Consider the following 19,684-nt stretch of genomic DNA (forward strand, 5'->3'; position numbering starts at 1 on the left):
TTTTGCATCAAATTTTCAAACTTGGTAGGCAAAGCACAAATACTCCGTTCCATCCTAACATATTTTTGTACCTTCTTAATATGAAACTTAGTCGAAAATTTGATTTACGAGTCCTCCAATGGAATCAAGTCTATGGTCAACACCATTGACAGTTACAGTTCTGCGTAATTCAGATTTTTTTATCAAATAAAGTAACACATGCATGCCCAATAATAACAACAACAGTATGAATACTCTGGCATTTATGCATTAAGATGTGACGTTAAGTACATATATGCTGAAACGGTTGCTGAAACACACATCAATCCCCTAATTTTTGTCCTCTTTTCTCTTGGACGGAAACGAACTCTATATAAACTTAACTATTCATGTGTTAATGAACTACTAGGGCTTGGCCACCCAAGTTACCCCACTCCCTTAGTCCCTTAATGTGAAGGGGTCATTTCATTTCTTTTCCCATCATCTACATTCTTCTTTGCCCTTAAAACCAGTGTGACTTTGTCTGGCATGATATATATTAAAATACCCATAATATCAGATATAATTACACAACTGCCACTCAGCCTCATCCATGTTCTTCCACAGTCAATCTTCCCAAAAGGTCAAACAAAGTGCTGTGGCGTTTACAGCATTAAATTTGGTTGGTTTTTGGTCGACTTGCTCAAGATTGGCCTGTGGGTTGACTTTGTGATGGAAGCATGGGTCATTATGTTATCAGTTTCACTCCATCCCCATACCATTGATATAATTGTAGTAGTCCAAATAACTCAGACTACTACTACTTCCTTTTTTAGGAAATTCACAGAGAGAAGGTTTGACCGATTAATGTTGTCGACTTAGATTTAAATGCATCAACTCAACCCAAAACAATACCTAAACCTCTCTTAATTTCTACATACATACTTAGAGTAGTTGGTCAAAATAGCAAAAATAACGGTCGACTCACGTATATGATGTATATACATATTGTATTATGACTAGTTACTTGCTAAGATAGTTTTGCGTAGAAAGTAACATGCGGGGCAAAATATAAAACACTCTGTACTAAAAGCCATGAATATCTAAGAGCAATTCTAACCTGTGTCCGAATGAGGTCAAAATTCAAACTTTTGGCCTCAGCAGGGCACTCCAATCACTGTCGATTGGCCCCGAGCCCCAAATCCAACGGCTATATCTGCTCATTTTTTTTCTTTTTAAAATTTTAATCAGTTTAAGCATTTTTTTAAACTCTACTCATTAACAATTAAAATACATCCAACTAACGTGCCGGTCTCCGTATAATTATCCGAAATTAAAAAAAAAAAATTATTTCGAAAATAGTTCAAATACATGTTTCGCTTACACACAAGATCACACATGTTTTTCACACATCCATAAAAAATCTACACACGCTTCTCACGTACACAAAGTTTCAACCTCAAGAGGTGTTGAAGTGGAATTTTTTAGGCTGAGTTTAAGCTGAAAGTTCTGAATCAAAAAATAATGTTTTCGACGTAAGATGGGTTGGGGTTGAAATTGCTATAATTACAATAAATAATAGTAGTGAATTGATGTGATGAGTAATCAAAACTCAAATTTTAATTATGTATGGGAAGATGGAGGGTTGCACCATTAATCCAAGCAACCGTTGAAAATAACAAAGAAACATAAGTAAGCCAACAGTCCAACACCCAACTAACCCAAAACCCTAATTCTTTTTTTTTTTTTTTTTTGCATGTTCTTGATTTTTGTTAAGTCCCCAAAGTCAATGTCCGATTGGCAAGCTACCCATTTTACAGGCACCGTCACCCAAACCCACCAATACCAGACTGCCACCAACCACAACCTCAAATTGGTAAAGCACAGGTGTACAGATACCTATATGGTATAGCAATCTTGATACCATTTTTGTAATATTCTTCAAAACTAAGGGTATTTTATTTGACCCTTGTTGTATAAAATCTCATACTCCGCTCATGTTTCTTCATATGTAACCAAGCAATTCCTCCAAAAAAAACTTATTATTGAACTTGGAGAAAAGATATCAAGAAGAAGATTGTTTCACTCTAACTAGCTAGAAACAATCTTATACAAATATCTTTAGATTTCTTCAAGTACCTTGGAATTTTTTGTTGATCGTCTGATCTCGTGTCCTCGATCCGTACAGTATTCTTCACGTAATCTCATTATGGCTGGTAAAGCCTTGTCCTTCAAATCACTTCTACTGTTTTTTTCAAGAGTTCTTGTTAAAAAGTTAAGTAGGAATCCAAAATCATCATCTCTTCATAGGAAAGTGAGTAATCTTCATTTATCTTCATCACACATCAAATTAGAAAAATACCCATTTCTTGTTCACAAATCAAATGAAGTTTTGTCAAAGAAAACTTTGATCTTTGATGTGGAAGGATCATTATTGAAATCTTCATCTATGTTTCCATATTTCATGTTAGTAGCATTTGAAGCTAGTGGGTTTTTAAGAGCTCTTCTTCTTTTACTACTTTATCCTTTTATTTGTTTAGTCGATGAAGAAATGGGTCTTCAAATTATGGTTTTTGTTTCCTTTTTTGGGATTAGAAGGGATGCATTTAGGGTTGGAAGAGCTGTTTTGCCTAAGTTTTTCTTGGAAAATGTTGGGTTGGAAGGTTTTGAAGTTCTAATGAGAGGTGGGAAAAAAGTGGGTGTTAGTGACTTTCCAAGAGTTATGGTTGAAAGTTTTCTTAAAGAGTATATGGAAATTGAAGTTGTTGTTGGTAGAGAGTTGAAGGTTTTTAATGGGTATTATCTTGGTATAATGGAGAATAAGAAGAAATCCTCAGAGGTGGTGTTTGATGAAATTTTTGGTGACAATGATGATGATAATCAAGTTGTTGGTATTGGTAGCCTAAACAAGCCTCTTGATCACCCATTGTTCTCTCATTGCAAGGTAACTTCTTTCTCTCATCGTATTACAAAAATCACCCCGCCACTTAAGACGGAATCCCGACTTGATTAGGTGGATGAGTATGATTAAGAGTTAAAAAACAAACGTTGGTTCTCTCTAAATCATGCTTGTCCACCTAACTAGGTTGGGGTTCTCCCGACTCGAGTGTCGGTCAGAGTATCATTTCATTTTTTTTTTAATTGTATTAAATCCTCTCCTAGTTAGATGATTAGTGAGATTAACTAGCTAGTGTCTCTCCTTCTATACAGGAGGACTATAGTAAATGATCATCTCTACTTTTTCTCTCTCATACTAAATATTATTGCCCTTTATTTGCAGGAAATGTACATAGTGAGTGAAGCAGATAAAAGGAGCTGGAATTACTTACCCAACCACAAATACCCAAAGCCATTGATCTTCCATGATGGTAGATTGGCCCTAAAACCCACACCTCTAAATTCCTTAGCAATTTTTGTATGGGTCCCATTTGGTTTCATCCTTGCTATAATCAGAGCCCTTGTTGCCATTTTCTTACCTTACAAAATTTCAGGTCCTATCTTATCATTCCTTGGGATAAAATATACCTTATCAAAACCCAACAACTCTTCTTCTTCTTCTCATCAAAATTCAATTTCAACAACTACCCATAACTCCAAATCCCAAAATAAGTGTGATGATAAATCCACCCAAAGAAAGAAGAAAGGAATTCTTTATGTGTGTAACCATAGAACATTATTGGACCCACTTTACTTATCCCAAGCCCTATGTACACCTATAACTGCAGTGACATATAGTTTGAGTAGAGTTTCAGAAGTATTATCACCAATTAAGACTGTTAGATTAACAAGAGATAGAGTCAAAGATGGTCAAATGATGGAAAAATTGTTAAGTCAAGGTGACCTAATTGTTTGTCCAGAAGGAACAACTTGTAGGGAACCTTATCTATTGAGGTTTAGTCCATTATTTGCTGAAATGAGTGATGAGATTGTTCCTATTGCTATGGATGTTCATGTCAATATGTTTTATGGTACTACTGCTGGTGGACTCAAATGTTTAGACCCACTTTTTTTCCTCATGAACCCATTTCCTACTTACACCATGCAAGCTCTTGACAAAGTCTCTGGATCATCGTCGACGAGCTGTAATATTGGTAGGGATGAAGATAATGATGATGATGAGGAGTCAAGGATTAGGGTTGCTAATCATGTTCAAAAGGAGCTTGGTCAAGCTTTAGGGTATGAATGTACTAAGCTTACAAGAAAGGATAAGTACTTGATGTTGGCAGGAAATGAAGGTATAGTAAAAAATCGTTGACTTTGATGAGAATGGGATACTATGGAGGAATGGATGGTGGTAAGAGTGCCACGTTTTATTAATGAGCTTGCATGTATGTATTTAAGACCGTTGGATTCTGAAGGTTCATTAAATTAACAGATGAGATGTTCCCATGCATGTTGTTGATGGATAAGATAGAGAGATACAGAAGGTTCATTATATTTGTGTAAAGATTGGGGCATGGACAATATTTCGTCAACATTCAATAATGTAATCCATTTTGTAATATTTGTTTATTTAACATTATTTCTTCTATGCTTATATATAATTGCATAAATTCATGAACTCCTGCGAGTCTTCAAGTATTTTGAGTTAGAATATAAACTGATAGTATCTGAGAGTATCTGCAACTGCTAAGAGTTGGAGCATCCCAAGTGGTTTCAGACCTGATGACAACTCTCTGCTAAAAGTGGGAGGATCGTGATAGTCTCACATTGCTCTTAAGAGTGTTCTGAACCTGGGTTATAAGTGTACGCTCATGGTTAATAAGTACCATGGTTTGTTTGGGTGGATTCGTGAACCTTCGCCGAAAACAAAAACCTCGTACTTATGTTTACTCATAAAACAAAGACAATATCGAAAACTGCTAAAACTTGGAATGACCTAAAATTGCAATTTGAGTGAGAAGGAAACCCTATCTATTATCAACATCTTTTGGAAACCTTCTTGAGCGAACACATTTGTATGAAAAAATTTAGCGGGGGAATTGTTTCATGGTGCATTCAAGTGACCAAAGACTTTCTAAACATGATTTCTAATAATTGTACTCCATTCCAACACTTTCAAACATCCACTAGAGTTTTAAGGGTTTAACTTTGAGAACCCACAAACACCATACTCTCAAACTACACCATTTGGGTCTTTGGTTACTTGATTTGTTGCTGTATATCCAACCAAATAGTCTGGAAGATGATGTCAGTAGGCAGGCCTTCTTCTCCTACGAGATTCATCGTGAAACTTCCAGTAGCCTTTGGATTCTTTCCCACTGTCATAATCAGATTGTGAATTCTTTGGCAGCTGGGAAGAATCCACAATCGAAAGTTCCATTTTCTCACATATGATGTTATACCCACAAGTAACTATCTTCTTGAAGTACTCTTCGACTGATTCTATGTTCGTGAAGCTTCGACCAGGCTGCAAACCCCAGTAGAAGATAATGTTCGGCTCTGCTTCTTGTGAATCAACATATTCAGTAGGATTTGGATCACAAAGTCCTTGTACTTCTTCCAGCTGCAGAAAATATTGGATTACGACTCAGTTAGTTGATTACGAAGACAAAGATCGTTACTCGTGTTTGTTTTTTCCAACTCAGATCTGAAATCTGACTCGAGGGTTAAATTGACTTAAAGTCAGATTTCGAATTGTTTGTTTTTCTCTGGTTCGTGACGCTTGACTAGTTTGAAGGACTAACATGGGTTAATCTCGAGGCCATTTTAGTCCAATGATTTAGATAATGAAAGAAATAAAAACCAAATAAATATAAAACTGCGTTTCCCTTTCGAGGTGTGTAAGGGTTTTAAGAAATCTAGACCTTCAGAAGGAGGATGCAGAATTGTGACTTCACCCAACCGACCCAATGTCCTAATTTATCCCGACTCGTAGCTGCAAGCAGAATTCGCACAAAACGTTTGTACTTCTTGCTGTACGGAAATGGTTCAAATAGGCCACTCCAATCAAAATCTGGTTCACAAATGTCCTGCAGTTGCACAACCAATCCATTAATATCGATTTCATCTCCTCAAAAAAAATAGACAAAACATTATTGTCTTTAAACCAATGAAGTCTCTTAAAGTCGACTCGTCCTTCATAACATTCCACATAAAATTTGCAACTGAGCATTAAAATATTGTCATGACTCATGAATCGAAGAAGCTTACACTGGTCATAGTATGCCCGCGAAGGAACTCGGTCCTGATCCTTTGAAATGTACTCCTTGTGATATTAGAACGACATATATCATAAGTACCATCAGGTAATTGTATGGGCATAAAGGAATGTTCTGTAATCACCGGCCGAAATGAATTATCCACCATCACTGGGTTAGGCCACGGCCACAATGCAAAAGTTTCAAAGAATTTTGAGATCAAGGTATTTATGCTCTCGTTAGGATATCCCCGGCATACATATGCCGTGAGAACCGCCATATGTATGCCTCCGAAAAATCCAAGTAACTGCAAACAGATTTCGACTTCCATTAGCATTTTCAAATTATGTATATCACTAGTATAGAGCTAAGGAAAGATAATAACAAGGAGAAATCACTGAGCAAGTGGAAATATCTTACGTTGCAGTAAATTCCTCGTCTTCTTGCCCACAATTTCAGGCATCGTAGCATCAATCTGAACTTCTAAGTGGATCAATTGAATAACACATTGTAAGGTGAGAGAAATAAAAACTGCATATGGAAAAACAACTTGTTTTCGTAAAATCAGGGGCGTCTATAGCCTAACTCGCCTCTATGTAGACCCGTCCCTAGATGTACTAACTAAAACGGGCTAATACGCCACCACACCAACCATATGTAACCAGAAGATCATGAAATACCTCCAAGTTGGGAACAAGTTGAAGAAGACGCATATTTGCATGTATCCCTGACAAGCATTTCCAGCGAGATCCACCTGTGTTCACTAAGCAGAACAGATTGAGAGTATCTACATTCTGCAGTACAACAGACACCTGATGGGTCAAAAAAATTTAAGTATCAAGTAAGAACCAATTAGTGAACCTCGATAGCAAACTTACATCAGGCACAGATAGTGCTTGAAGTTGGACGTATGGAAGATCAATTGGGATCCCATCAAATTTCAAACGCAATAGAGGAGCCATTGCGTCCTTGACGCAAAGAAGTTCCGATACTTCAGGTCGACTTTCAAGCATCCGGCGCAAAACAATAAAGAAATCCTCCTACAAAATTAAAGAAGTTATAAGTTAAGGGTAAAATTCATGGAAAATGATTCAGATCTGTTGCTGTGGTTATTAGAGCTTCCCATACAGGGAAAGAAAACAAGAAGGTACCCAAACAAGAGGAACTTACACTCATGGAGGCAAAAAAAGGACCGACACACAAAGCATCAATATCAGAATCTGGTCCATGTACCTGAATGAAGATTTAGAACCATTAGTTTCGCTTAAAAGGAACAGAATCAGGAATGGAAAGCCTACTAAACAAAGCAATTGAGCCATGTTCAAAACACCTAATTTTCATGAAGTCTAGACCCATAAGTATCCAAACACCATCAATCTTTTAAAAAAGCTTTTTCCACCTCGATGCAGTTTTATTTGGCAACGTGACGCAGTGCCTCGATGTGTTAAAGTGGTATACCTTCAATTTCATATATTTTAATGTAGTATTCTAAGAATTGATAGTATTTCAAAAGAGAAACTGTCATTTGACACTTAAAAGGACACTTGTCAGATTTGACACTCGAAAGACAATGGACTGCTTCTGATGTGCATACCTCTCTACTGCAAAAGAGAGAGGCATGAGTTTTGATTCGGTACACCAATATTTTGCCTTATGGCTTTACATCGATTCACATCTCATGCGCCTTTTTGAAAAAATTGAACACCATTATATGATCTTAAACTAGTAAAAGGAAATTGTAGAATGAATACTTACACCAAGACCATAAGACCCATAAGTTAATATTGTTCCAGAGCTTTTCGTAATATGATCTACCGACAACCCACGCTGCCAAGCTACTTTCTTACTCCATTCCACCACCACCTTAGATGATTAAAACACAAAAATGAAACCTCATAAAATAAACATGAATCTACAAAGCAAATAAGGTAAAATATGTGACGCCCCAAGCCTTACCAGTTGATGATATTGTTCTCGCTTTTGCCACCTCAGGCCTAAGCCCATAGGTACGGGGTTTTGTTTTTGGTGAAGGTTCACGAACCCACTCAAAAGGCCTCGATACTTACTAAGCTTGAATGTAAACCTATAGCCCGGGCTCCGGACACTCTCACGAGCAATGTGGGTCTATCACAATCCCTCTATCCTCAACGAAGAATCATCCTCGGCTCTGACACCACCTGTAATGTCCCAAGCCTTAACCGTTAAGGTTTAGGTACGAGGTTTTTGTTCTTGGCAAAGGCTCCACAAGCCCACCCAAAAGGCATTGCCACTTACAAAGCTTGAGCATTCACCTATAGCCCAGGCTCCTAAAATTAATTCTGCCCAGAGAGGTGGGAGTATCACAAAATAACAAAAGAAAACCCTAGGAGCCTCCATCCTAGCTATGAACTAAACACATATAACTCGTGTTCCAGAAAAAAAAAAAACCTGTTTGAGCTTGGTAATTGCATCACTCCTCTTCATTTCTTGTTCCTCAGATGGCACAATCCTTTCCTTTGCCAAATACTACAAAATCAAATGAAAATGAAATTTAGGATCCAAAAACAAGAAATTAGAGACAAGAAGAAATGAGCTCTTATTGAAAAGGGTACCTGAAGAAGTGAGTGGTTTCTCTCTTCATCCATACCGTACGTACGTCTCAATAAATGCAGGATTCAAATTAAACGTAACAGGAGAATGAGATAAGGGTTTAAAGAACCCTCCCTCCCTCCTTAATCGAATACCCAGTAGTGGGGTTTATCAAACCAACAGAATAAGTCGTATGCCTTAAAAATCTAGAGAGAGAAATTCAAGGTGAGAAATGAGAGGAGAGGGGGTTAGGTTGAATCAGTGAAGTTGATGAATGCTAAATGAACCGTCTCCATCAAAGTCAAACTTTGAAAATCTTTGATTAATTTTTGTCTTTTAGTGAAAATAATTCATTAAGTCAAGCATTTGTCAAAGACTTTGTACATATAGCACTCTCGTTTTGAATATAAAGTGGAAAATTATAGTACCCAATGGCGCCCCTTATAATTATCCGACAAATTTAATGGGTACGTTATTATTTGCTAGCCAGACCACCCACCCATACCCCCAAATAAACCCCCCAAGTGCTGGTCACTCCCTTTAGGTTAAAATTTAATTTCGGCAGTTATCGTGTTTTTTGTATCGTAAGGATACATCAATGTTTTTGTAATGACTATCGCCGTCAATATCTAAAAGTAAATAGGGTTTCGGTCAACCCAATCAATGTCGCCGAGCGTATACCAGGATACTGTGGTGTCTTTTGACTATAAGTAATAGGTGTTCACTGCGCCCTATCTCTGTAATCGATCTTGTTGGACTAGCGTACATACTGTGAGAGAAACCATTTCGTGTAGGAGAGACTAGATCTTTAGTTTTTTTAAGTGACACTGTTGTCATTAACTTCTTTTGATATTGGTCTAGAGAATTTTATTTCTCAAGTGGACATTAACACATTGACATTCCTTGTGCGTGCAATGAGAATTGACATACTAACGCTTAATATGGTTTGTTTGTAGTTTCTTATAGTAGTATTACTTTTGTTTCGGTTTGTGATGTTAGAAATGAAGTCAGAAGATGACCCTTAGGAAGATGGTGTTATTGTTAATCTTGAATGAGTTTGAATTCGGCTGTTAGCCTGTTAGGTACTGTATTAATTAATCTAAGCATGCTCCTAATGTTACCCAACATTAATAATGGCTTGTGCACTGCCACTTGTGCTTGTGCAACAAAAGAACTAATGCTACCCTTCTAAAGCTAACAGGCACATGTACGTACGTTTATCTCTTTATTCATACTCAATTTGAAGGTCCTCTGCTTTTTCTTTTCCCTTGCTCGCAATTGAAACTGTTGGAATTTTGGACAAGTTATTAAGTAATATATTCTATAAAATCAGAAATCAATTTTTATAATATTTGAATTTGAAATTTATGTCTAATAGTTATATCTTTTGATAAATTATATGGAGAGATATCTCTTTTTGTGAAAAGATTTTCTACTTGAAAAATGTCTCTTTGTTTTTTATAAATAAAGTTTTCTTTAAACAAACTAAATGTATGATGAACCAACATGTAGAAACAATGTCGGAAAACCTTTGCCATCTTCATTATGTTCTAATGCTCCTTAAGTGAAATCTCCACAAGTTACTTGGTGTAGTTTCACAAAGGCTTGTCATATCTTGGGAAGCAATTTGCCTTGTACCCTTCAAGTAATCTCTTGTGAGAGGGGGCAAATAATGCTTTAAGGAAAGTGTACCTAGTACACGTTTCAAGCCTCTAATCTCCATCCCTCTTCTATCCCTCTTATTTGTGTTTCCAAAGACAAATTGTCTAACAATCTTAAAGCATTATATTATTATATTGTGGAGATTGAGGCTACTATGATAAGAATCAAATTGATTAAGTTTGTGCATTGGGTCAACTTCAGTTTTCTGTGGGGTTCAAAACTTAATCCATGAGATAGATAGCATTGGTTAGTTCCACACGGGAATTGGCATTAAACGATATTTATTGTTTTGGACAAATGAAGTAGTTGATTCTATTCATGCATGAAGGTAACATTGTATAAGAAAAGAAAGAAAGAAAAAATCATAGTTTTAGATTCAGTCATTCAGAGTATTCATGGAAGTGGCTCGTCAACACCAAATTCTTGATGATGATGATGATGATATGATGCAAAGAAGTAAATATTCGAAGTCGCTAAAATTCATCCATTGGGAGCGATTCCTTTGGAATTGTACTAGTCTACTAGATAAAGGACTTACAGACTAAAAGATAGAAGGACAAACATTAATCAGATAAGTTTTATTTTCTCTTTTATTTATCTTTACGAAATTTGTGTTTTATCTAATGTTGGTGGAGGTGACCTTTAGAATCAGAATATGGACAATTTGTCCATGCATAAGTTACATAGTTATGGAAAAAATGGCATCATCCGTTTGAACTTCTTGTTGTTTCTTTACCCTTGACATGGGTCATAAAGGTTGAGGGTAAATTAATGAATATTTGGGGTGTATCAACAAGGAAGGTTCAAACTTTATCTGGAACACAATTTGGAGTGCAAGTACATTTGTTAATGAGAACCGAAAGAGGGCAATGAAATGAGTGTAGTATTATCTAACAATCTAACATGATGCATCTAACTAACCATAATAATTAGAAAGCATCATATGGTTACTATGATTTGAATAGAGGTGACTATTCATAAGGCAACTTGGGTTTTTTCCAATGTCCTTGGAATGATCAATGGTTGTAGGAAATATTGGGCAATAAATGTGAACGACAGAAAATTAATTAATAAATGAAGTAATACAATTTCTCGAATACAAAAGTTTGTATGGACTCAACAACAAGGTATGTGTCAACCCTTCATTAATCTTACTGATTTGTCTAAATAAATTATGACTGTGATGCCACCATATGTTTACATATTAATGAGTTATAAGAGACACTGAACTATAGATTGTATTGAAGTCTTATGACACCAAACAGTGATATATATTCTTTATGACATGGGCACATAATTAGTGTTTTTTGATTTTTTATATTATACACTGATATTGTTAGTCAATGGCAATAATAATACATATTTAAAATAGTGGGGGTGTTGGTGACAGTTAGATGAAAGAATACCATAGATAAACATTGGAACCTTTCAGGATTGTAATTGTGTGATGAAGACATACTTGCAGGTAAATTGTGAAATTTCAATCTATGCACTCTATTTTGTCTGTTAATAACTTCTACTTACCCGAAAATCTAGTAATAATTGTTGTCCTTATACATACTGTACATGCTAAAGATAATTAGTAATGCTAGAGAGATTTTGATAAGTGAGATGGAGTTGAGGACATCAACCCAATATTGATGTTAGTTCATGTGTGTTGCTAAAGTAGTGTGCATAAGATAATATTATGAATAAATGAATTAATATTGATCGTCACAATACCAATGCGAAATGTTGATTAGTTAATGTGGTTTTTGTATACATAATTCTAGTCTCAAAATTTATATACCAATGTTGTTTTCTTTTCAAAAACTGGTTATGCATGAGTTTTATTTCTTATGATGAGAATAAATCCCACTAACCTATGGGAATATTAAGGTATTTTGCATCCTAGGTTCCAAAGACGATGACACTGTTTTATCTCTTCAAAAGTGAACTTGGGAATAGTAGGGGAGAGCAAGTAAGGAGCAACTAAAGCTTGATAATTTCTTGATCCCATAAGACATGTTTGTGGCTCGATATGGATCCCATAAGATATATCAATACACAACAGAAATAGTGGGGTAAGCCGATAAAGATGGCATAAAATCAATGAGGGACCCAAATATACCAATTGTGTGGTTATTGATGATTATCGTAATTTTGAGAAGAAATTTCATTATACATTGTAACAATCTTGACACTAAGGCGGCCGACTTATTGTCAAGTGGAGAATGTTACTGTTTTGCTTTAGTATATGATGCTCTCATAAATATGCATGAAATTTACAAGATAATCAATTGTTGGATATTTGAAATTGTGGGGGTTCCCAATGTCAAACTATTGGATTCAAATCTAATATTTATTCAAAGTAAATATTTATTCAAAGTAAATATATGAGAAAGTTAATTCTCTATTTCTTAGTCTTGTTGATCTAAATGTGTATGGGGATATAGTGAACACAGTGAGAAGTTTAGACATGGTCTATACTGAATGTGAAATACAAAATTCATGATGGAATTATAGTTTCTTATATTTGAAAGAATTTAGTACACAAATTTACTAAACCTCTGACGAGAGGTACGTTAAATTCTACATCTAGAGAGATAGGGTTGAAACTCTTTACATAAAAGTCACCATTGACGGCAACCCAATCTAACACTAGGAAACGACTAGTCTTAGATTCAATGGGTAACAACAAGTCATTGATAAGTGGCTAGTTTCAACACTTAAGTTTTATATCTAACCCTATCTAGGATGATAAGTGTTGGTTGCTACGGTTTGAGGTTGAGTTTAAAACTCTTAATGAAGTTCAGTCAAAGACAAGTATCTCTAAAGTAGCAAAGATACTGGAAGAACTTCAACTATGTGAACTTAGAGGTGGTGCCGCCTCTCATTAGATTTAGAGTTTATCTAAGGAGAGTTCATGAAACCAAGAAGCACATGGCCATATAAGTGCTAAGCGAGAAAAGTGTGGAGCAAAAGAACAAATGTATTGTGTGTGTGGTGTTACCGGTTTTATCACAAGGAATAACTGGTTCAAAGCTACAAGCTACCTGGGATTTCGATAAAACTTTGTGCACTTACACTAAGGTATGGTTCAAATCGAAAGATACCATACTTTATGCACTAATACTAATATATTTAGTTTGGCAAAGGAATTTTATTAATAATTGTCCAAGTGGGGGATTGTTGGAATTTTGGACAAGTTATTAAGTAATATATTCTATAAAATCAGAAATCAATTTTTATAATATTTGAATTTGAAATTTATGTCTAATAGTTATATCTTTTGATAAATTATATGGAGAGATATCTCTTTTTGTGAAAAGATTTTCTACTTGAAAAATGTCTCTTTGTTTTTTATAAATAAAGTTTTCTTTAAACAAACTAAATGTATGATGAACCAACATGTAGAAACAATGTCGGAAAACCTTTGCCATCTTCATTATGTTCTAATGCTCCTTAAGTGAAATCTCCACAAGTTACTTGGTGTAGTTTCACAAAGGCTTGTCATATCTTGGGAAGCAATTTGCCTTGTACCCTTCAAGTAATCTCTTGTGAGAGGGGGCAAATAATGCTTTAAGGAAAGTGTACCTAGTACACGTTTCAAGCCTCTAATCTCCATCCCTCTTCTATCCCTCTTATTTGTGTTTCCAAAGACAAATTGTCTAACAGAAACTCTTTTATTTTCGTCTTGTTTCACAAAAATTCAACTTAAAGAAAAGGTCTGTGTTACGGGAAAATAAAGAAATTTTTCGGGATTTAAAGTTTTGGGTGGAAACAAAAAAAATTAGATATTTTTATTTCCCGCAAACAACCAAATCTTTTTCAGCTTCTTCTTCCTTTCACCTACCACCACCATCTCCGGCGACTTCATCTTCTCCGGCGACTTCCACCATCTCCGACTACAACCTTTTTTTTTTCTCCGGCGAAGGGGAAGAACCCTTCGCTGAAGATGGAGAGAAGAAAGAGAGAAAAAGAGAAACAGAAGAGAGAGAGGAGAGATAGAGAGAAAGGGGAGAAAGAGAAGATGATGATGATGTCGCCGGCCGTCACCGGCAATGCCCGGCCGGCGACGTTAAGGTGCGTTTGGATTCATTTTTTGTTTTCCACCGTCTTCCCTGAAAATATTTCTGCTTTCTCGAAAGCGGTGACCTAAAGAAAAACATGATATTCTTTATATCAAAAGCCACACCCTTATGTACATTAGGCAGATTCAGCCTTTAAGTACAAACTAGTAGTGTGGCATATTTATGTAGATTGAAAACTCAAGCTCCGAAGTCCGAATAGAGGCCCTGACTCTTTTGGATCATCCAACTTTGAGTCTTTATCACAAGAGGATAGGTTCAGGTAAGCCCCTGCAAGCATGTATAGGTCTATGGAGCCCCAATATTTGTCCACCTCCTATCAATGATTTCTCATATTTTACACTATTTAATTTAGCTTCGGCCACATAAATATCGGATGCCCCAATATTGAATAAGCTTTAAGTGGAAATTTGGTAGTACTATATTTGCGGAGATTTTAGGCGAAACTCTCATTTCTATTCTGATAGTGACTAATGGACCAAGGGGAGAAGAAGGAATTACTTGGATTGTGGATATTACCTTACCAGTTATTTTTCAATCGGTCTAGATGAGGTTCTGCAAAACAGTGCTCGGTCAAGAGCAAATTCTTCAATGCAGTCTTGAATTCCATCTCGGTGAGCAAACACATTTTGGTTGTGTTTATCATTTCGTTTATCCTTTTTCTGTTTGCAACTGTGTTTATTGGTTGGGGTTTCAGTCTTAACATTTTGATATGCATATCCCAGTTTTTGGCTTGAGAAATTTCTACTCCCAGGAGCCAATTGCTATTGTTCCCCGTATAGTTACGTAAGTTTTTGTATAGAATTAAATGCTTGGAATCTTATATATCTATCAGACATTTTTGGTTGGCAATACTATAGTTTTTCACATTAAGATGTGGTCTATCCGCTTTAAAAGATGAGAATTTTGTATGTCTATAACAATTGTGTGGAACTTTAGATACTATAATTATTTGTTTATAAGTAATGATAGGGGACAAAGAAAAACCGTACACATTCGAGGCTTTCCGGTGGTGGTTTGATTAATTGATATGTGAATCACACCGACAGTCTTTTTGGGATCTCACAAGTATTTGTGATTCGTAAGATATGTGAATTACAAATACTTACGTCATGTCAAATGGTAAAAAATAAAATAAAAGTCAAGGAACGTGTAAGTCCAAATGTATGTTCGGACCAACCTACACCCACTACCGAAATGTGTTTGCCCGTAATTAGATGACCATATCTGTCGCACATTATAGCATAATGTACTAATAATGACGTTAGCAAGAAAAACAAATTGAAGAATAATATTATAACATGTAGATGAATGGAGAATCTTTCAACACAAAAAGAAATAAAAATGGAATGGAGAATAAAATTTGGGTCACTCACTAGGCACGTGGTTCACAAAACGAAATAAAGTCAATCATATACATACCAACCACAAAATATAATAGTACATCAATACGACCTCCTCGGAATACAAATTTCCATCGCCGGCGAAATAGAATAAAGTATACGTATGGTCGGCCGGAGTGAAATACTATATGGATAATCAGAGAGTACAGCCGCAAAAGAGGAAATAAAAACAGAGCATAGCGGCTAAAGCAAAAGATTCCAAGAGAGTAATGAAAGTCCACAAGATTGTATCTACAAATTCAAAATTCTCCCATCTGAAATACTCTCTCGTACTACTTATAGCAGGCGGTCTCAAATACGACAACAAATTGTTGATACTCGTCGTCGTAGGTGGCCACCACCCGAATATAGACAAGTTCTGGGGAAGAATATTGAGATAATGATGATGAAACCATCCGAAATTAGCTGATATATTAGACCACCACCACATCCAACTCATATCTCTTTGTCCAGATAATCTATACTATATACTATTTATTTATTACTAATAATTTGGTTTGGTTGAAGAGAAAGAGAGAGAGATTGGGTTGATGAGAATCTAATTAGTGGTAAAGAGGAGTAACTTTTAGGAGGAGGGAGGAAGGAAGGAAGGAAGGAAAAGGGGAGTGAAGGAAGGAAGGAAGGAAAAGGGGAGTGGGGAGGTTAGGTTGAAGACTGAAGTCACACAAACTAATAATTGAAAAATGGGTATGTATGACTGTAAGATAGGAAATGATGGATGGATGGTACACCTAATAATAACGTGCACACCAAGTGTCTTTTTTCTATCCATTTCACAACATTAGAGCAAGTCCAATGAGTCCCAGTCCTAGGGCTCTTAATTCACCTTTTCATTCATATTTAAAGGTCCGGACTCAGACCCTCAAAATCAACTCCAATGGAGAGCATTCCCGGGCCCTTAAATTTGGATTATTTTAAGTTTTTTAATGAATTTTTAAGTTTTTAAATCAATGAGTTATTTTTATTTATTTTTATTTTGTTTTTATAAAAAAAAAAAAGAAAAAAAAACCCCGTTGGATGTGATCCAACAGTGGGATTTGCTCCCCAATGTGACCGTTGGGGAGCTAGGGGTCGACCCCTAATAAGGGGCCGACCCTTATTTCCCTCAGCCCTCCGCCCGGGACCATTTCCACTCCAATGTGGAGGATGGGGTGTCCCGGCCTTTAATTTGAATTAAGAGTTCGGGACCGCTCCCCATTGGACTTGCTCTAACCACTAAAGAGGATAGTTACATAATGTCTCACTAGGATACAAACACAGTTTTATAATCTCAAAAAATTTTGAGATAAATTTAGAATGTGTAATTTTAGTCACCAAACATAAATTTATAAGATATAATCTCAATCATTAGAGATGAGTTTGGAAGATGTAATCTCAATTACTGAAGATAAATTTGAGAGGCAAAAATCTTAACCATGGAAGAAGATGGTATTTTTTTTTTTTAAAAATACCCTTATCTCTTATTATATAGATGAAATTGTAATGCACTATCTCGCATCGGAGGTGAGACAGATTGTAATGTTCCTTTTTAAAAGGTTAAGTGCCCTAACGTGAGATGATAGTATGCCAAATCGCAATGTTTATATTTCTCAAAGCACACAGTATCACTAGAAGTCCAGAAATAGCGCCCACACATCTTACAACATGACTTTCTTTTTTACTCAAATGAAGGTATAATAATACATTTCTCTTTGAATTGTAACAAAATAATAGTGTGAATTCCAACACTTAGATTGTGATTCATATTTTATAGTTGTTTGTTGACCTTAACAAGTCAAATAACAAAGATTTTAAGTCGTATATTTAACTTTGTTTAAGTTTTCTCCTATAGTCTGACTATTATTGTCACAATCATTATGTAAGTTCTCAAGTTTCTCAACATAAAGAAACAAAGATGTGATATAATATTTCTCAACATAAGTTTTCAAGTATTCGTCATCGACCCCCCTCAATAATTTGAGAGGAGACTATATAGTCATTAAAGTGGGGTGAGCGGTTGGACGTTGACGGGTTACCCTAATGGCCCAGGCCGGAGGCTATTTTATGAGAAGAAGAAAAAAAGGGGTTTTCATGTGCGTCTGCCGGGAGTCGAACCCGGATCTATTGCTTGGAAGGCAATTATCGTAACAGTTGGACTACAAACGCGGCTGATATAACTTACTCTTGTTCCGTATCTTAAACGGTGAGGTGCTTGGGGAGTGGGGATTAAGAATTTGGGTCATTCTAAGCTAAGGGATTTCAACAAAAAAATTCCAAGCCAAGGGTGTCAGTTTACTTTTAGACTAATACACTACCACGTTTTTTCAACAAAAAAAACAAAACTACAATGTTAATTGTTTTTTTTTAAATCAAGCTTCATTTAAATGCCAAAAGACTAATGAGAATTACATCATGAAGTTTAAATAACAAAGACACGACCAAAATCGGACAAACAAGACAAATTATGCCCACTTGGGTGCCACTAGAACTGTCTGATCTGACTGGTGGGCTGCTTCTGGTGCAGTCGCCGCTAACCGTCTAAGGGTAGTATTATAACTGATGCTTCTTTCACCTTCTTCTCTTCTCGCCGTCAACCGTTGGCTTGCAGATCTCCGGTTTGCGCCTCAGAATCCGGTACATCGGTAGAGAGAGTTGTAAGTTGATGAATAAAACCCAATAGTGGTCTATGATCAAAGCACTCGAACCAAATAAAACGAAAAACAAAAGGGTCCTAAAGACCAACAACAGAGGCCCTAAAGACCAACAAAAACATATCCTTTATTGTACTAAGTAAAAAAGAAAACTAGTAATTCTCTCTTCTCCCTTGCTCTGCATCACTAACTGGATCGATCTTAGGTTCCGATCTAACTTCTATGATGTCTAACTTCATTTCGCTAAGTCGCCTGAATCAGTCTCTCCCAAATTCACTTCATTATCTTCCACGATAAACTCAATTTATCGGATAAATTCTTTGTCTAGATCAAACAGAAACTGCTTAGATTATCAATATTTTATATGATTCCAAACACAAAACACAAAACACAAAAACTCCTATTCTTCCAATTAAATCTCTCAATCCAATACTAACAATAGGATTGAATAAAGAATTTGAAGCAACAAGGGATGAAATGGTTGAACTAAAAGTTGATTCAAAGTTAAGAGTTTGATCCATTGAATCTTCATCCAAACTGTGATTGAAGAGTTTGATCCATTGGATCACCACCCTCTTCTTCACCACCACACCACTGCCTTCATTACTAACCCCCACCACAACACCTTGAAAGTCAGCAGATGTTGCCCTAACTACCAGTTACACCACCATCATCATACAATCTCCTTTACTAAAACCACCACAGAATCCACACCACCACCACATCACCATCACTAAACACCACCTAATCGTGCCATAACCCCCATACGCAACACCACCACGGCACCACACCAGATCTTTGTCATAAAATGGACAGAGTAAAGTCGATGGAGATCCAACCCACCAGATCTTAATCATAAATTTAATCTTACGGGAGAGAGAAGGATACATACTTAAACTACTAACAGAGGAAAAAGGTTTCGGCGAAGGGAGGACCCTTCGCCGGAAGCTACTGATCTAGAATGGAGAGAACCTTAGGCGATTTTTTGAGAGAGAGAGAGAGCGTTTCTGATGACTATCTTTTTTTTTCACCTCTAAGGAAGGTAGTTATTACATTACCACGTTAGTTGTTATATTCTGTTATCTTCACTACCACCCCTGGCCAGTGACCTACTTCTATTTCTTCTTTGGTGAAGGAAATAATTATTTTTATTGGATTCTTCCTTTATGAAGAAAATGGACTCTCCTTTTTCTTCAGAGATTTTAAGTGATGATTTCTGCAAAAGGAACTGTCTTCTTTAGGATAATAAAGAA

The 19,684-nt window shown here is 36.1% G+C and overlaps 2 protein-coding genes across 4 annotated transcripts; one reads left to right on the plus strand and one right to left on the minus strand.

Moving 5' to 3' along the window:
* Positions 1-1,967: 1,967 nt before the first annotated feature.
* On the plus strand, positions 1,968-4,495 carry LOC147535851 (putative glycerol-3-phosphate acyltransferase 2). The gene is made up of 2 exons (XM_086642209.1): positions 1,968-2,902; positions 3,239-4,495. The coding sequence occupies exons 1-2, from the start codon at positions 2,168-2,170 to the stop codon at positions 4,211-4,213; spliced, it is 1,710 nt and encodes a 569-aa protein (XP_086498335.1). The 5' UTR covers positions 1,968-2,167; the 3' UTR covers positions 4,214-4,495.
* A 432-nt stretch (positions 4,496-4,927) lies between these two features.
* Positions 4,928-9,106, minus strand: LOC147535852 (nuclear poly(A) polymerase 3-like). 3 transcript variants are annotated; one of them, XM_086642210.1, is made up of 11 exons: positions 9,051-9,106; positions 8,690-8,943; positions 8,526-8,603; positions 7,854-7,961; positions 7,269-7,331; positions 6,977-7,138; positions 6,779-6,892; positions 6,519-6,581; positions 6,112-6,405; positions 5,766-5,930; positions 4,928-5,464 (listed from the first exon to the last, which is right to left on the minus strand). In XM_086642210.1, exons 2-11 carry the CDS (start codon positions 8,720-8,722, stop codon positions 5,150-5,152), a joined length of 1,395 nt encoding a protein of 464 aa, XP_086498336.1. In that variant the 5' UTR covers positions 8,723-8,943; positions 9,051-9,106; the 3' UTR covers positions 4,928-5,149. The 3 variants fall into 3 exon arrangements, with proteins under 3 accessions (XP_086498336.1, XP_086498337.1, XP_086498338.1); XM_086642211.1 differs by having other exon boundaries at positions 9,044-9,079; XM_086642212.1 differs by lacking the exon at positions 9,051-9,106 and adding an exon at positions 8,055-8,389 and having other exon boundaries at positions 8,690-8,921.
* Positions 9,107-19,684: the final 10,578 nt, after the last annotated feature.

Source organism: Eschscholzia californica, unplaced genomic scaffold (genome assembly GCF_041429995.1).
Source record: "Eschscholzia californica isolate CP2 unplaced genomic scaffold, dmEscCali1.0.p SCAF_5, whole genome shotgun sequence".
In the NCBI taxonomy this organism is placed as follows: domain Eukaryota; kingdom Viridiplantae; phylum Streptophyta; class Magnoliopsida; order Ranunculales; family Papaveraceae; genus Eschscholzia; species Eschscholzia californica.

Bases quoted from the DNA above. Each gene is read 5' to 3' on its own strand.
- LOC147535852 (XM_086642210.1), bottom strand. From the start codon at position 8,722: ATGGATGAAGAGAGAAACCACTCACTTCTTCAG. The intron at 6,893-6,976 runs GTAAGTTTGCTA...GTTGTACTGCAG, and splicing joins AAGCACTATCTGTGCCTGAT to AATGTAGATACTCTCAATCT. The intron at 5,465-5,765 runs GTCTAGATTTCT...TATTTTCTGCAG, and splicing joins TCTGCATCCTCCTTCTGAAG to CTGGAAGAAGTACAAGGACT.
- LOC147535851 (XM_086642209.1), top strand. From the start codon at position 2,168: ATGGCTGGTAAAGCCTTGTCCTTCAAATCACTTCTACTGTTTTTTTCA. The intron at 2,903-3,238 runs GTAACTTCTTTC...CTTTATTTGCAG, and splicing joins CATTGTTCTCTCATTGCAAG to GAAATGTACATAGTGAGTGA.